We start from the raw sequence: 19237 nt of genomic DNA on the forward strand, positions 1-19237 counted from the left end.
CTTTTAGTTAGATCGTTGACTTGGTAGTTAGATCGTTGACTTGGTAGTTAGATCGTTGACATGGTAATTAGATCTTTGGCCTGGTAGTTAGATCATTGATCATTTACCCATGTACAGTTAAAGTCGGAGGTTTACATACACCTTAGCCAAATACATTTGAACTCAGTTTTTCACCCTTCCTGACATTAAATCCAAGTAAAATGTCCTGTCTTAGGTCAGTTAGGATCACCACTTTATTGTAAGAATGTGAAATGCCAGAATAATAGTAGAGAGAATGATTTATTTCAGCTTTTATTTCTTTCATCACATTCCCAGTGGGTCAGAAGTTTACATACACTCAATTAGTATTTGGTAGGATTGCCTTTAAATTGTTTAACTTGGGTCAAACGTTTTGGGTAGCCTTCCACAATCTTCCCAAAATAAGTTGGGTGAATTCTGGCCCATTCCTCCTGACAGAGCTGGTGTGACTGAGTCAGGTTTGTAGGCCTCCATGCTCGCACACCCTTTTTCAGTTCTGCCCACAAATTTTCTATGGGATTGAGGTCAGGGCTTTGTGATGGCCACTCCAATACCTTGACTTTGTTGTACTTTAGCCATTTTGCCACAACTTTGGAAGTATGCTTGTCCATTTGGAAGACTAATTTGCGACCAAGCCTTAACTTCCTGACTGATGTCTTGAGATGTTGCTTCAATATATCCACACCATTTTCCTACCTCATGATGCCATCTATTTTGTGAAGTGCACCAGTCCCTCCTGCAGCAAAGCACCTCCACAACATGATTCTGCCACTCCCGTGCTTCACGGTTGGGATAGTGTTCGTCTTGCAAGGTTCACCCTTTTTCCTCCAAACATAACGATGGTCATTATGGCCAAACAGTTCTATTTTTGTTTCTTTAGACCAGTATGATCTTTGTCCCCATGTGCAGTTGCAAACAGTAGTCTGGCTTTTTTATGGCGGTTTTGGAGAAGTGGCTTCTTCCTTGGTGATCGGCCATCCAGGTTATGTCGATATAGGATTCGTTTTACTGTGGATATAGATACTTTTGTACCTGGTCCTTTGATGTCACAAGGTCCTTTGCTGTTGTTCTGGGATTGATTTGCACTTTTCGCACCAAAGTACGTTCAACTCTAGGAGACAGAACGCGTCTCCTTCCTGAGCGGTATTATGGCTGCGTGGTCCCATGGTGTTTATACTTGCGTGCTATTGTTTGTACATATGAACGAGGTACCTTCAGGCATTTAGAAATTGCTCCCAAAGATGAATCAGACTTGCGGAGGTCTACAATTTTAATTCTGAGGTCTTGGATGATTTCTTTTGATTTTCCCATGATGTCAAGCAAAGAGGCACTGAGTTTGAAGGTAGGCCTTAACACATCCACAGGTACACCTCCAATTGACTCAAATGATGTCAATTAGCCTATCAGAAGCTTCTAAAGCCATGACATAATTTTCCAAGTTTTTTAAAGGCACAGTCAACTTAGTGTATGTAAACTTGGAATTGTGATACAGTGATTTATAAGTGAAATAAAATGTCTGTCAACAATTGTTGGTTAATTTACTTGGGTCATGCACAAAGTAGATGTCCTAAACGACTTGCCAAAACTACAGTTTGTTAACAAGACACTTGTGGAGTGGTTGAAAATTAGTTTTAATGACTCCAACCTAAGTGTATGTAAACTTCCAACGATAATTTGAAATGTGCTGTATCTTACTCTGCTTAAATAGGCTATTCTTATTCCCCTATTGAAGAGCATCTCTCTCTCTCTCTCTCTCTCTCTCTCTCTCTCTCTCTCTCTCTCTCGCTCTCTCTCTCCTCTCTCTCTCTCTCTCTCTCTCTCTCTCTCTCTGCTCTCTCTCTCTCTCATCTCTCTCTCTCTCTCTCATCTCTCTCTCTCTCTCTCTCTCTCTCGCTCTCCTCTCTCTCTCTCTCTCTCTCTCTCCTCTCTCTCTCTCTCTCTCTCCTCTCTCCTCTCTCTCCTCTCATCTCTCTCTCTCCTCTCCCTCCCTCCCTCCCTCCCTCCCTCCCTCCCTCCCTCCCTCCCTCCCTCCCTCCCTCCCCCTCCCTCCCTCCCTCCCTCCCCCTCCCTCTCCCTCGCTTTGTTTATGTGAGAATAGCACACACACAACCACACACTGACAAACACATATACCACACATACACACTGACACACACCACACACACACACTGAGCTACTTTGACGTATTCTGACATTTAGTTGAAAGCAGTGTGTGCTTCCCCAGAGATGCTTGTAGGACAATAGGAGATTTACATTTCTCTACATAATCTTCAACAGGAAACTACAGCCTTTTTACCATCTCAGGAACTCAACATGGAGGGCTACACTTGGTTCTCTGTTCTTCAGTTCAGCTGTCTTCGTTTTAGAAGTGCTAGCTACATCTCTACACAAGTTTAACCCTCCATTTTGTCTCATTTTGCTGAAAGCCTTGGGAATGCCTTCACACCCCTGAACCCCTTCTGCTACCAACATCAATATGAGCCAGAAGACTATCGTTTCTTTCGTTTCTATTCTATCGTTCCTCTGTCTTTGTGTAGTGTGGGATTAAAACTATCTGCAGTGGTGTTTCAGAGCATCCTGCTCTCCTCTCTGCTCCTCCACCCATCTCCTCTCTTCTCCTCCACCCATCTCCTCTCCTCTCCTCCACCCATCTCATCTCCTCTCCTCCACCCAACTCCTCTCTTCTCCTCCACCCATCTCCTCTCCTCTCCTCCACCCATCTCCTCTCTTCTCCTCCACCCATCTCCTCTCCTCTCCTCCACCCATCTCCTCTCCTCTCCTCCACCCATCTCCTCTTTTCCTTCACAAAATACTTTTCTATTAATCCAGATTCCACCCTGGTTCCTATGAATTATTAAACACACATCACTTTTTTTGCTTCACAGGGAGAGGGGGAATGTCACACACACACACACACACACACACACACACCACACACACACACACACACACACACACACACACACACACACACACACACACACACACACACACACACACACACACAGGTCTGTATCTTTTGTCTAATATCAAGGTTGACGGATAGAGGAAAACCCAAACCGGGGTATCTGTTCTTTCCAACCAAATGGTCCCTTCTCTGACTGTCATTGTGAAAACATTTCAAGATTCAGGAACAGACGGTAACATCTGACACCTTTTGCCCCTCAGGAGACTGAAAATATTTGGCATGGGTCCCCAGATCCTCAAAAAGTTCTACAGCTGCACCATCGAGAGCATCCTGACCCGGTTGCATCACCGCCTGGTTTGGCAACTGCTCGGCATCTGACCGCAAGGCGCTATAGAAGGTAATGCGTACGGCCCAGTACATCACCATGGCCAAGCTTCCTGCCAACCAGGACCTCTATACTAGGCGGTGTCAGAGGAAAGCCAAAGACTTCAGTCACCCAAATCATAGACTGTTCTCTCTGCTTCCGCATGGGAAGCGGTGCCGGAGCGCCAAGTCTAGGACCAAAAAGCTTCTACGCCCAAGTCAGAAGACTACTGAACAGCTAATCAAATGGCCACCCGGACTATTTATATTGACACCCCCCCCCCCCCCTTTGTTTTTACATTGCTGATACCCTGATACAAATTCCCTCTACTAACCGATACCCCTTGTTATTGTTATTTTATAGTGTTACTTTTTATAATTGTTTTACTTTAGTTTATTTGGTAAATATTTTCTTAACTCTATTTATTGAACTGCATTGTTGGTTAAGGGCTTGTAAGTAAGCATTTCACAGTTGTATTTGGCTCATGTGACAAATACAATTTTATTTGATAAAGAGTAGGAGCTTTGAAACACACACACTTACCCACACACACGCATGGACATACATACACAAGTATACACACACACACACACGCATGCATGCACCCACATACACAAGTACACACATACACGCACGCACACACACACATATATGCACGTGCACACACACACACACATAATGAAAAAAAAGCTGTCCTTACGTTCTCCTGTGTTGTATTGGTGAGGGTCCAGTATTCCAGACACCTGCAGGGATCTGATGCAGGAGTCGACCAGCTCCAGTCCTGTGGTCAACTCATCCTCTATGTCCTTCTGGCCATCAGCTGGACAGGAAGCAGGAAACATGGGCAATAGGTTAGTCTGGGTAACAGTTGTGACACAACCACAACCTTATATTCTTAAGACATAGAGTACCTTCAAAAGGTATTCAGACGCTTTGACTTTCTCCACATTTTGTTACAGCCTTATTCTAAAATGGATTAAATCATTTTTGTCTCATCAATCTACACACAATACCCCGTAATGACAAAGAAAAAACTGGTTTTTAGAAATGTAATTGTAATTTGTAAAACATAAAAAATGGAAATATCACATTTACGTAAGAATTCAGGCCCTTTACTGAGTACTTTGTTGAACTACCTTTGGCAGCGATTACAGCTTCAAGTCTTCTTGGGTGTGATACTACAAGCTTGGCACAGCTGTATTTGGGGAGTTTCAACCATTCCTCTCTGCAGATACTCTCATGCTCTGTCAGGTTGGATGGGGAGCGTTGCTGCACAGCTATTTTCTGATCTCTCCAGAGATGTTAGATCGGGTTCAAGTCCGGGCTCTAGCTGGGCAACTCAAGAACATTCAGAGACTTGTCCCAAAGCCACTCCTGCGTTGTCTTGGCTGTGTACTTAGGGTCGTTGTCCTGTTGGAAGATAAACCTTCGCCCCAGTCTGAGGTCCTGAGCGCTCTGGAGCAGGTTTTCATTAAAGAGCTCTCTGTACTTTGCTCCATTCATCTTTGCCTCGATCCTGACTAGACTCCCAGTCTGTGCTAATGAAAAACGTACCCACAGCATGATGCTGCCACCACCATGCTTCACCATAGGGATGGTGCCAGGTTTTTTCCAGACGTGACGTTTGGCATTCAGGCCAAATAGTTCAATCTTGGTTTCATCAGACCAGAGAATCTTGTTTCTCGTGGTCTAAGAGTCTTTAGGTGCCTTTTGGCAAACTCCAAGTGGACTGTCATGTGCCTTTTACTGAGGAGTGGCTTCCGTCTGGCCACTCTACCATAAAGGCCTGATTGGTGGAGTGCTGCAGAGATGGTTGTCCTTCTGGAAGGTTCTCCCAGCTTTTTATTAAACCTTTATGTAACTAGGCAAGTCAGTTAAGAACACATTCTTATTTACAATGACAGACTGCCAAAAGGCAAAATGCTTCCTGCAGGGACAACACTACACTACACAAAGAGATACCTAAGACAATAACATAGCATGGTAGCAAATCAACATGACAACAACATAGTAGCAACACAACATGGTAGCAGCACAACACACGGTACAAACATTATTGGGCATAGACAACAGCACAAAGGGCAAGAAGGTAGAGACAACAATACATCAAAGCAGCCACAACTATCAGTAAGAGTGTCCATGATTGAGTCTTTGAATAGAGTTCCACCACAGAGGAACTCTAGAGCTCTGTCAGAGTGACCATCGGGTTCTTGGTCAACTCTTCACCCCCGATTGCTCAGTTTGGCCGGGTGGCCAGTTCTAGGAAAAATGTTGGTGGTTCCAAACTTCTTCCATTTAAGAATGATGGAGGCCACTGTGCTCTTGGGGACCTTCAATGCTGCAAAATGTTTTGGTACCCTTCCCCAGATTTGTGCCTCGACAGAATCCTGTCTCTTAGCTCTGTGGACAATTCAGTCAATCTCTTGGCTTGGTTTTTGCTCTGACATACACTGTCAACAGTGGGACCTTATATAGACCTTGTATAGACAGATGTGTGCCTTTCCAAATCATGTCCAATCAATTGAATTTACCACAGGTGGACTCCAATCAAGTTGTAGACCCATCTCAAGGATGATCAACGGAAACAGGATGCACCTGAGCTCAATTTCGAGTATCATCCTAAATGATCTGAATACTTATGTAAATAAGCTATTTATGTTTTCAATTTGTAATAAATTTGCAAACATTTCTAAAAACCTGTTTTCGCCTTGTCATTATGGGGTATTGTGATGTCATTATGGTGTATTGTGATGTCATTATGGGGTAGATTATGGGGTAGATTGATGAGGATTTTTTTTTTACTTTATTCATTTTAAAATAAGACTGTAACGTAACAAAACTTTCCTAAGGCACTACTGTGGTTAGTGATTATAAATAAAAACATCTAATGAAAAATGTAGCATTTTACACTTACCTTGAGTGTTCCAGCGAAACTGCTCATCTACCGAACTGCAAGAAAACAAACACAAGATTTGAGGTTCTGAAAAGAAATGTATGATATGGAGTTGATCATACTGTAACATCATAGTTAATTGTTGTTATCCAAGATTGAAACTATTTACTGCATAACATCTGACGTCAAGTAAACAAACAAGCTGTAACAGTGGCGATCGGAGGCAGAGGCAATAGGAATTTAGAAGTCCAGCACCACAGCACAGTGGACAGAAAGGCCTACGAGGAAGTAAGACGTTTAGAAGCCTGGAAGGGAAAAGCTCTACTGCAAAACTCTGTTAACTAGTCAGTTTTCAGCCAAACCTTAACATTCTCTCTCTGTCTCTCTCTGTCTCTCTCTGTCTCTCTCTGTCTCTCTCTGTCTCTCTCTCTCTCTCTATTTCTCTCTGTCTCTCTCTCTCTGTCTCTCTCTCTCTGTCTCTCTCTCTCTGTCTCTCTCTCTCTGTCTCTCTCTCTCTGTCTCTCTCTCTCTGTCTCTCTCTCTCTGTCTCTCTCTCACTGTCTCTCTCTGTCTCTCTCTCTCTGTCTCTCTCTCTCTCTCTCTCTCTCTCTCTCTCTCTCGTCGGAGTGCATGCTGGGAGTGAGTCGTTAAGCAGGAGTGATTGTGAGAGCGACTGGATTTCTTTTCACTCTATTGGGTTTTGGTATGTAAATATATATATATTGATTAGTTTAGTTGGTTTAAGGGTATCTTTTCTAACTATTACTAAGCAAGTATAGGGGTGGTGGGATCGTTTGAGGTGGGGGTTTTTCGCGAGGGCACAACCAGCGGGTGGGGCTGGTTGAAATGGCCACTCGTGGAAGTTTGGAGTATGAAAAACTTAGTCGGCGCAATGGAATAAAGATTCCGGCGGCGGCTGGGTGTTCGGTGGAGGAGTGTAGTTTGGCGGTTGGAACTATTGTTGGGTATGATAGCATCAAATCAGCCTCGAGGATGAATAGCGCAGTAGTGATATTCTTAGATTCCATTGAAAAGGTGAATATAATGGTGGAGAGAGGTGTTGTGTTGCGGGAGACACAGACGCAGGTATTTCCGCTTATGAATCCGGCTAAGAAGGTTATATTGTCTAACGTACCACCATTTGTTAGAGATGAAGTGTTGGAGCGAGAATTATCTCGTCATGGTCAAATTGTATCCACAATAAAGAAGGTTCTTTTTGGATGCAAATCTCCGTTGCTGAAACATGTCGTGTCTCATAGGCGGCAAGTACATATGATCTTAAAAAAGGACGTTGATGAACTGAATTTAGCGTTCAGTTTTAAGATTGATGGATTTGATTATGTTTTTTACGCTTCTACTGAATCAATGAAATGTTTTGGTTGTGGAAGAGAGGGGCATTTGGTGCGTAGTTGTCCTGAGAAGGAGCGCGCAGAGCCCGGTAGTAGCTATAGTGATGGTACAGATAACGCATCAACGTGAAGGGATGAACCTGCTAAAAGTGCAGGGGACGGAAGAAGGTGGGCAGATGTGGTTAGAAAAGTAGGAGAGGAAGGCAGTGTAGATACGGGGGCAATTGTGGTGGATCAGAACAAAGAGGGAGGGGAAAAAGTCGGTGAGATTGCGACTGCCGTCGCTGAGGTGGTGTTGGAAAATGAAATCGGAGATAAAGAGGAAATTGAAATAACAGAAAAGGAAGAAGCTGTTTTCAAAGTACCGAAGAGTAAGAGAAAGAATGTAGGGGGTGGTGAAGGGTCTAATTCTAAGAGGAAGGTAGAGATTGATAAATTAGTTGAAGATGAAAAGGTTGAAGAGATGGTGGGGTTTTCCTCTGGGGAAGATAGTGAGAGTGAGTCATCTGACGCGTCACAACAAAATAGCGAGATAATTGGGGAAGAAGGGAGATATGGAATTAAGAAGGTACGTCAATTTCTGAAGTTGACAAAAGGGAAGAAATATATGCAGGATTACAATATAACTGATTTTTTTCCTGAAAGTGAATTGTTTATAGAATCAGCAAAGTTTCTGATGTCAAAAATAACAGGGGGAGATTTGACAAGCCCTGAAATTGCTAGACTCAAGAAAGTGGTCACGAGAGTGATAAGTGATGTAAATTCTAAAGAAAATGAAAGAGTTCAGTTGCAGATTTAACTCTGTAAAGAGATGGGGTGTCTGTATCTTCCTCTGTATATTTTTTTCATTCATGAGCAGTTTTAAGATTTCTTCTTTAAACGTAAATGGGGCAAGAGATGGTAAAAAAAGAGCCATAGTGTATGAGTTAATTAGGGGAAAGGGAAGTGACATAAATTTTCTACAAGAAACGCATAGTAATTTGGAAAATGAAGTTATGTGGAAACAGGAGTGGGGGGGGGGGACAATGGTGTGTAGTCATAAAAACTCAAAAAGTGGGGGTGTGGCTATATTGTTCTCAAGAGGGTTTTTGCCGTTGTCATATGAGGTTGAAGAGGTAGTTGAGGGGAGGTTATTAAAAGTTAGAGCAAGGTATGAAAACATCACTATGTGTCTGATAAATGTATATGCCCCAGTGGTGGCAGTTGAGAGGGTATGTTTTTTAGAGACATTATCAAATACCATTGAGAAATGTAACAATGAAGATTATTTATTTATTGCTGGGGATTTTAACTGCACAGTCAGTGATTTAGATAGAAATCACCAAGAACCTCATATAGCCTCAAGGACCTTTTTAAAACGCCTCATTGTAACACATGAACTGTGTGATATTTGGCGGAGTCAAAATGGAGGCACAAGGCAGTACACCTGGGCGCATGTGAGAGAGAACATCATCTCTATGGCCAGGTTAGATAGGTTTTATTGTTTTGAGCATCAATCTCAGGTCTGTAAATCAAGTGTGATAACCCCAGTGGGATTTTCTGATCATTGTTTAATAACAGAGGTGGTGTTCATTAACGATGTAAAACCCAAAAGCGCATACTGGCATTTTAATATAACTTTATTGAGTGACGCTCACTTCAGGAAATGTTTTTGTTTTTTCTGGGAGAGGTGGAGGTCTCAAAAGGCAAGTTTTGTATCCCTTCAACAGTGGTGGGATATAGGGAAAATCCAGATTCAACAATTTTGTAATCAATACACGAGGAATGTCACCAAGGATATCACCAGATCAATGAAAGCCCTAGAGTTTGAAATAGTGGAACTCATGACGTTGGTTGAGACCACAGGAGATTGAGGCCATACGCAGGCACTCAAGAGAAAAAAAGTTGAATTGGCAGACCTGCTGGGTATCAGAGCACAGGGGGCATTGGTGAGAAGTAAGTTTCAGGGAATCTCTGAAATGGATGCCTCATCCAAATTTTTCTTTGGTTTAGAGAAAAAGAATGGACAAAGAAAAATTATTCATTGTCTCAAATCAGCTGTTGGACAAGAGCTCACTAGCCCTAGTGAAATTAGAAAGAGGGCAGTAGAGTTCTATGCTGAGCTCTATAAGTGTGAGTACAAAGAGGATAAAACAGTGACACAACAGTTCCTTGATGGGCTCCCAAAGGTGGCTGCAGAAGCTCAGGTTGAGCTTGAGCAACCATTGTCTTTGCAGGAGTTATACACTGCATTAAAAGGCATGGAAAATGGAAGGGCACCAGGCATTGATGGGCTTCCCGTTGACTTTTTTAAGTCTTTTTGGACTATGTTGGGAGAGGATTGGCTAGAAGTAGTTAATGATAGTTTAACCGGAGGGTTACTACCAATAAGAAGCAGAAGGGCTGTCCTCACCCTACTGCCGAAAAAGGGTGACCCTAGGGAGGTGAAAAACTGGAGGCCGGTGGCTTTACTGTGCACTGATTATAAGATCCTGTCCTAGGCTTTGTCCAACAGGCTGAGGGAGGTGATGGGGTAAATCATACATACGGACCAGTCCTACTGTGTTCCTGGCAGGCAGATAGGGGATAACATTTCTCTGATTCGTGATTTTTCGGACGTCTCTAGGGCTATTGGGTTGGATGCTGGTCTAATTTCAATTGATCAGGAAAAGGTATTTGACCGAGTTGAACATCAATATTTATGGCACACGTTTGAGGCGTTTGGGTTCAGCTCTGGTTTTATAGCCATGATAAAGGTGATATATGGTGACATTGAAAGTGTATTGAAAGTTAACGGTGGTTTGAGTGCTCCTTTTAAAGTGTGTAGAGGTATTAGGCAGGGATGTTCTTTATCAGGGATGTTATATGCCATTGCAATAGAGCCACTACTAAATAGCATTAGAAGTCGGATTGAAGGGGTGTGCCTTTCAGAGGATATTCCTGCTATTCGTCTCTCAGCCTATGCTGATGATGTAGTTGTTTTAGTGAAAAATCAAGCGGAGGTGGATAGTTTGAGTCTAATGGTTGATCGTTTTAGGGGAATATCCTCTGCAAAAGTAAATTGGGAAAAGAGTTGTGCTTTACAGATTGGAGAATGGTCTGGAGGGATCATGGCTTTGCCAGGGGGGCTGGAATGGTGTAAGGGAGGGTTTAAGTATCTTTGAGTGTACCTAGGAGATGAGGGGACTATGGAAAAAAATTGGATTGGGGTGGTTGAAATGGTGGAAGGGAGGATGAAGAGATGGCGTTGGTTGTTATCTCGAATGTCATATAGGGGGCGAACCATTATAGTTAACAATGTGATTGCCTCTGCACTATGGCATCGGTTGTCAGTTTTAGAACCACCATCTGGCCTTCTAGCTAAGATACAGGTAATTATTGTGGATTTCTTTTGGGATAAATATCACTGGGTTCCACAAAGTGTTTTGTATTTGTCAAAAGAGGAGGGGGGACAAGGTCTTGTACATCTTGCTAGTAGGGCTGCTGCTTTCCGGTTGCAGTTTATTCAAAGGTTGCTTTATGGACAGGAAAATGTGGTGTGGAGAGGGGTAGCAGGTCTTGTATTACAGAGGGTTGGAGGATTAGGTTTAAAGAAGGCATTATTTCTAGTTGATAATAGCCAGATTTCTAGGGAGGGAGTACCTCCGTTTTACAGAGGTCTTCTCAGAGTGTGGAGCATAATGAAGGTGTCCAGACGAACTTCAGCGGAGTCAGTGCATTGGTTGTTGGAGGAACCTCTGGTGTATGGGGCAAGACTGGATTGTACAACTGCAGCTGTTCCACATTTCTCCAAGATTCTGGTGAAGGGCAAAATCATCACCTTAAAACAGTTAATGGCCATGGCCGGGCCCGCCTTAATGGATGGAAGACGGGTGGCTGAACATTTGGGGGTGAGGTCGGAAAGCATTGTCGGACAAATGCTGGGAAGCTGCAGGAAGGCTCTGTCAGTGGAAGAGTGGGGAATGCTTAATAGCCACAAGAAGAAGGTACAAGATGAAGACGTCTCATTTCCAAGACCAGGGATTACACCAAATATCCCAGAGTCAGAGAGAAAGGGTGTATTGTTGGATTTGAGAGGGTTGAAGGAGGTGGGTTTGGATGAGGTGAATGGGAATGACTTGTATAGGGGGTGTGTCAAGGTGTTAAATAAAGAGAAATTGAAAAATAGAAAAGACACTCCATGGAGGGTAAAATTGGGAATTGATGACAAGGTAAAGCCAGCATGGAGAGCACTGTACAAACCACCGTTTCAAAAGGGTACTGGTGATATGCAATGGAGGGTTTTACATGGCATTATTGCAGTTAATGCTTTGTATCTGTCATTAACTCAGATGTTGGAGATGGATGTCCTTTTTGTAATATAAGAGAAACCATTTTTCACTGTTTTATGGAGTGTGAGAGGATAAAACCTCTATTAGAAATACTGGAATCTTTGTTTAGAGCTGTAGGTGAGATTTTCAATAACAATGTTTTTATTTTGGGGTTTCAATATAGTAAGCAACAGAAAAGAAAATGTCAACTGTTAAATTTTATTTTGGGACAAGCTAAGATGTCAATTTTTTTGAGTAGGAAACATAAGATAGACACGGGATATGAGAAGGATATAAGATGTGTTTTTAAAGGATTAGTGAAAGCAAGAATAAAAGTGGATTTTGAGTTCTTCTCAGCTGTAAAAGATCTCCCATTGTTTGAGGAGAAGTGGGCATACGAAGGAGCGCTTTGTTTTGTAGAGGAGGGGAAATTATTTTTTGTTGATGAAATAAGTTGAATGTATATGTTCTTTTGTATTTTTATTTTATTTATTTTGTGTAGGAATTACATTCATTGTTTCATTTCTGAAAAGGCAGTGTGTCATTATTTATGTTAACAATTGAGTAGAAAATAAAGGTTTTATAAAAACTCAAACTCTCTCTCTCCCTATCTCTCTCTCTCTCTCTATCTCTGACTCTCTCACTATCTATCTCTCCCTATCTCTCTCTCTCTCTCTATCTCTCTTGGTCTCTCTCTGTCTTTCTCCCTATCACTTTCCCTCAGTTTCTCTCTCTTTTAGAAACACTATAGCGTACTATGCAGAAACACACCATGTGTCTGTGTGTGTGTGTGTGTCTGCCCGTGTGTGTGTCCGTGCATGTGTGTGTGCATGTAGGTTTGTGTGTGTTTTTAATGGGCCCCAGGAGTGGAGTGATCACTGACTCAAGGGGAGCTCCCCTCATAGGCTGTCTAGGTGATTATATAGACCAAACCAGTTTGTGTGTGTGTGTGTGTGTGTGTGTGTGTGTGTGTGTGTGTGTGTGTGTGTGTGTGTGTGTGTGTGCACCAAGGCCTTGCCCCTAAATGCACTGCAGTATAACTTTTCTAGTGTAAAATAGATGGAGGACATCGCAGAGGGAGAGATGGAGAGAGAAGTAGAGAGAAGTAGAGATAGGTAGAGAGAGAGAGATGGAGAGAGGTAGAGAGAGAGAGGGAGAGAGGTCGAGAGAAGTAGAGATAGGTAGAGAGAGAGAGAGAGAGAGATGGAGAGAGGTAGAGAGAAGTAGAGAAAGGTCGAGAGAGGGAAGGAGAGATGGAGAGAGGTAGAGAGAAGTAGAGATAGGTAGAGAGAGAGGGAGAGAGAGGGAAGGAGAGATGGAGCGAGGTAGAGAGATGTAGAGAGAAGTAGAGAGAGGGAGAGAGAGGGAAGGAGAGATGGAGAGAGTTAGAGAGAAATAGAGATAGGTAGAGAGAGAGGGAGAGAGAGGGAAGGAGAGATGGAGCGAGGTAGAGAGATGTAGAGAGAAGTAGAGAGAGGGAGAGAGAGGGAAGGAGAGATGGAGAGAGAAGTAGAGATAGGTAGAGAGAGAGGGAGAGAGAGGGAAGGAGAGATGGAGCGAGGTAGAGAGGTGTAGAGAGAAGTAGAGAGAGGGAGAGAGAGGGAAGGAGAGATGGAGAGAGAAGTAGAGATAGGTAGAGAGAGAGGGAGAGAGAGGGAAAGAGAGATGGAGCGAGGTAGAGAGATGTAGAGAGAAGTAGAGAGAGGGAGAGAGAGGGAAGGAGAGATGGAGAGAGGTAGAAAGAAGTAGAGATAGGTAGAGAGAGAGGGAAGGAGAGATGGAGCGAGGTAGAGAGAAGTAGAGAGAGGGAGAGAGAGATGGAGAGAGAAGTAGATAGATGGAGAGAGAGAGGGAGAGAGAGGGAAGGAGAGATGGAGAGAGGTCGAGAGAAGTAGAGAGAAGTAGAGAGAGGGAGAGAGAGGGAAGGAGAGATGGAGCGAGGTAGAGAGATGTAGAGAGAAGTAGAGAGAGGGAGAGAGAGGGAAGGAGAGATGGAGAGAGGTAGAGAGAAGTAGAGATAGGTAGAGAGAGAGAGGGAGAGAGAGGGAAGGAGAGATGGAGCGAGGTAGAGAGATGTAGAGAGAAGTAGAGAGAGGGAGAGAAAGAGAAGGAGAGATGGAGAGAGAAGTAGAAATAGGTAGAGAGAGAGGGAAGGAGAGATGGAGAGAGGTAGAGAGAAGTAGAGATAGGTAGAGAGAGAGGGAGAGAGAGGGAAGGAGAGATGGAGCGATGTAGAGAGATGTAGAGAGAAGTAGAGAGAGGGAGAGAGAGGGAAGGAGAGATGGAGAGAGAAGTAGAGATAGGTAGAGAGAGAGGGAGAGAGAGGGAAGGAGAGATGGAGCGAGGTAGAGAGATGTAGAGAGAAGTAGAGAGAGAGAGAGAGGGAAGGAGAGATGGAGAGAGGTCGAGAGAAGTAGAGGTAGGTAGAGAGAGAGGGGGAGAGAGAGGGAGCGAGGTAGAGAGAAGTAGAGAGAGGGAGAGAGAGATGGAGAGAGGTAGAGAGAAGTAGAGATAGGTAGAGAGAGAGGGGGAGAGAGGGAAGGAGAGATGGAGCGAGGTAGAGAGAAGTAGAGAGAGGGAGAGAGAGGGAATGAGAGATGGAGAGAGGTAGAGAGAAGTAGAGATAGGTAGATAGAGGGAGAGAGAGGGAAGGAGAGATGGAGAGAGGTAGAGAGAAGTAGAGACAGGTAGAGAGAGCGAGAGAGAGGGAAGGAGAGATGGAGCGAGGTAGAGAGATGTAGAGATAGGTAGAGAGAGAGAGAGGGAATGAGAGATGGAGAGATGGAGAGAGAAGTAGAGATAGGTAGAGAGAGGGAGAGAGAGGGAAGGAGAGATGGAGAGAGGTAGAGAGAAGTAGAGATAGGTAGAGAGAGGAAGAGAAAGGGAGAGAGAGAGAAGGAGAGAGAGAGATAGAAGTAGAGATAGGTAGAGAGAGGAAGAGAAAGGGAGAGAGAGAGAGAGAGAGAGAGAGAGAGAGAGAGAGAGAGAGAGAGAGGTCCTGTTGTCCCGCTGGTCCAGACAACAGGACAGGACAGTCTGTATTCTAGTCCATAAACAACCTCTGGTCCAGACAACAGGACAGGACAGTCTGTATTCTAGTCCATAAACAACCTCTGGTCCAGACAACAGGAAAGGACAGTCTGTATTCTAGTCCATAAACAACCTCTGGTCCAGAGAACAGACAAGTTAACCACACACAGCTATCTCCCCAGTTTAAAAAAAGCAGCTGGCTGGTCACAGTAAATAAGTTACTGGTCCTCCACAGGGACATATTACTCGAATAGAGTTTCATGCTGTCTCAGAAATGCCTTTAAATTCTCCCAGCTTGTAGTCCCCTTTAAGATAACACATCACATTAAATAGACCGTTCACACCGGCTATGGCAGTCACGAGTCATCGCACACACACACACACAATCATTCCAATCAGCAGTGCCATCTCTGCATTTAGGGTTGATTTAAGAGTGTCCAACTATGGGTACACTGCTGAGTAATTGAGGATTTACTTACAAGTGATGCCCATCTGGCATGCTAAGTTTGATATTGATGGTACGATGACTAAACCTGTGTGAAAGCTGCATTCATGCTCCTCCTGATCCTTGTCACAGCAACATGCCCTGTTCCAGCTCGTCACGGTAACGACAGCGTGTCAATCACAGGAGGATTGGGTTATGTGCAGTGTGTGTGTGTGTGTGTGTGTGTGTGTGTGTGTGTGTGTGTGTGTGTGTGTGTGTGTGTGTGTTTTTGGGCTATAGCGAAGTTAGGGGGCAAGACTATGTGAATGAAGATGCCAAAGTACTGACACACAGCTCAGACACCCCTGCATACCCCACAAGACATGCTACAAGAGGTCTGTCTAAACTACTGGCACATAGCTCAGACACCAATGCATACCCCACAAGACATGCCACAAGAGGTCTCTTTACAGTCTCCAAGTCCAGAACAGACGATGGGAGGCACACAGTACTACATAGAGCCATGACTACATGGAACTCTATTCCACATGAAGTAACTGTGATGCAAGCAGTAAAATTAGATTGAAAAACAGACCAAAAAACACCTTATGGAACAGCGGGGAATGTGAAGCAACACAAACATAGGCACAGACACATGCATACACACACACACACGATAACATACGCACTATACACACACACATGGATTTAGTACTGTAGATATGTGGTAGCGGTGGAGTAGGGACCTGAGGGCACACAGTGTGTTGTGAAATCTGTCATTGTATTGTAATGTTTTTAAAATTGTATAAACTGCATTAATTTTGCTGGACTCCAGAAAGAGTAGCTTTGGCAGCAGTTAATGGGGATCCATAATGAATACAAATACAAACTCCTGGGTAGACAGAGAGACATTTTGTTATTGCCATTCATTGGTTTGTAGATTTGTGTGTGTACTGTATGGGTGTATTTGCTGATGATTACATTATGAAACAAACCTGTTAGTTCGGTTTAGTTCTGCCACGTTGGTGCTAAAACATCTGTTTCCACTAGCTAAATGACCATGCTATTATCTTTACTGTTAATGATATTAAAACTCCCTGCTCTTTTACAGCCGACGCATATACTGACAGGACACCTCTATGCATAATAAACCATGGATGGATTACGTGACATAATGAAACATTGTGTTTCAGACACTTTGGCCATGAAATGTTATGACGGTATCTGATATAAAGAAAATATATGATGCTAAATACTACTGTCTAAAGACTACAGGTAGACCACAGTAGACTGGGATTAGAAGTGGACATACACTCACCAATCCAGGATTATATGTTAGGGTTTCATTAAAACTAATGGAAATTATAATTTGGTATTTTGGTGGGATTGTGGGGATTTACGCTGCTCTGCTGTACACAGACTGGGATTAACACAGATTATAGAGACAAACACAGCTGGTTATTCCCACTGAGTTTACAGTTAGGATGGCTCAACCAGTTTAGGATGGCTCAACCAGTTTAGGATGGCTCAACCAGTTTAGGATGGCTTAACCATTTTACATGGCTCAACCCGTTAGGATGGCTCAACCAGTTAGGATGGCTCAACCAGTTAGGATGGCTTAACCATTTTACATGGCTCAACCCATTTAGGATGGCTCAACCAGTTTAGGATGGCTCAACCAGTTAGGATGGCTCAACCAGTTAGGATGGCTCAACCAGTTAGAATGGATCAACCAGTTTAGGATGGCTTAACCAGTTTAGGATGGCTCAACCAGTTTATGATGGCTCAACCAGTTTAGGATGGCTCAACCCATTTAGGATGGCTCACCCAGTTTAGGAGGCTCAACCAGTTTAGGATGGCTCACCCAGTTTAGGATGGCTCAACCAGTTTAGGATGGCTCAACCAGTTTAGGATGGCTCAACCAGTTTAGGATGGCTCAACCAGTGTGTGCGTTGGGTCCACTAATTCATGAATGGGTTGACCTGCAGTTAACCCCTTCTCGAACAATGGTGTCTCACACACACACACACACACACACACACACACACACACACACACACACACACACACACACACACACACACACACACACACACACACACACACACACACACACACACACACACACACACACACACACACACACACACACACACCACACAATCATTATGTGACTGTGTGAGAACAGTCCTTCCTTCACAGCAGTGTGCAGTGTGTCATAACATGTACGGAAGAGGGATCACACACACACACACACACATACACATTTATGCACAAACACACAAAGACACACACACATTCACATAAACATTTCAAATCCCTTTGCAAATCAATTGAGTGATTAAATGATACATATGAATGACGATTAGAGACAGAAATGATGGATTATGTTCATGAAATACAATTAACGTGTCGGTTTGAAGAAAAACACAGATTACTGAGGAAACAAAAGACAAAGATGAAAGAAGATGTCTGTAACAACACACACATACACCCACACACACATGCACACACACACTGGAAAATATGTGTGTGTGGTGTCGCTGATTGATATGTGGAGTGTGATCTAAATAGACAGACAGTAGAGGGTTTAGGTTTAGTTAACTGGTATGAGCTGCTCCCGCTCTGGTCTTCACTATACATCACCCTGATCCCCACACACACACACACACAGACACAGACACAGACACAGACACAGACACAGACACGCACGCGCACGCGCACACGCACACGCACACGCACACGCACACGCACACGCACACGCACACACACACACACACACACACACACACACACACAGTCTTGTATAGCTAAACTTGTGGGGATACACAATTCAGTCCCATTCAAAATCCTATTTTCCCTAACCCCTAACCCCTTACCCTAACCTTAACCATAACCCTAACCTAACACTTGATCCCAACCCTAACCCTAGCTCCTAACCCTAACCCTAAACCAAACACTTGATTCTAACCCTAACCCTAGCTCCTAACCCTAACCCTAAACCAAACCCTAGCTCCTAACCCTAACCCTAAACCAAACCCTAGCTCCTAACCCTAACCCTAAACCAAACACTAGATCCTAACCCTAACCCTAGCTCCTAACCCTAACCCTAAACCAAACACTAGATCCCAACCCTAACCCTAGCTCCTAACCCTAACCCTAAACCAAACACTTGATTCTAACCCTAACCCTAGCTCCTAACCCTAACCCTAAACCAAACCCTAGCTCCTAACCCTAACCCTAAACCAAACCCTAGCTCCTAACCCTAACCCAAAACCAAACACTAGATCCTAACCCTAACCCTAAACCAAACACTAGATCCTAACCCTAACCCTAGCTCCTAACCCTAACCCTAAACCAAATCCTAGCTCCTAACCCTAACCCTAAACCAAACCCTAGCTCCTAACCCTAACCCTAAACCAAACACTAGATCCTAACCCTAACCCTAAACCAAACACTAGATCCTAACCCTAACCCTAGCTCCTAACCCTAACCCTAAACCAAACCCTAGCTCCTAACCCTAACCCTAACCCTAAACCAAACCCTAGCTCCTAACCCTAACCCTAAACCAAACACTAGATCCTAACCCTAACCCTAAACCAAACACTAGATCCTAACCCTAACCCTAGCTCCTAACCCTAACCCTAAACCAAACCCTAGCTCCTAACCCTAACCCTAAACCAAACCCTAGCTCCTAACCCTAACCCTAAACCAAACACTAGATCCTAACCCTAACCCTAAACCAAACACTAGATCCTAACCCTAACCCTAGCTCCTAACCCTAAACCAAACCCTAGCTCCTAACCCTAACCCTAAACCAAACCCTAGCTCCTAACCCTAATCCTAAACCAAACCCTAGCTCCTAACCCTAACCCTAAACCAAACCCTAGCTCCTAACCCTAACCCTAGCTCCTAACCCTAACCCTAAACCAAACCCTAGCTCCTAACCCTAACCCTAAACC

The 19237-nt window shown here is 43.8% G+C and overlaps 1 protein-coding gene across 1 annotated transcript in view; it reads right to left on the reverse strand.

Annotated features, from left to right (window-relative positions):
- Positions 1-19237, reverse strand: part of LOC129858897 (catenin delta-2-like) — a 522672-nt gene that overhangs the window by 249641 nt on the left and 253794 nt on the right. The window contains exons 4-5 of the mRNA XM_055928130.1: positions 6205-6239; positions 3991-4110 (exon numbers count right to left, since the gene is read on the reverse strand). Of these exons, the coding sequence (XP_055784105.1) occupies positions 3991-4110; positions 6205-6239 (155 nt within the window). The remainder of the gene's footprint in view (positions 1-3990; positions 4111-6204; positions 6240-19237) is intronic.

The sequence above is a fragment of the Salvelinus fontinalis genome, chromosome 7, assembly GCF_029448725.1.
Source record: "Salvelinus fontinalis isolate EN_2023a chromosome 7, ASM2944872v1, whole genome shotgun sequence".
NCBI lineage: Eukaryota > Metazoa > Chordata > Actinopteri > Salmoniformes > Salmonidae > Salvelinus > Salvelinus fontinalis.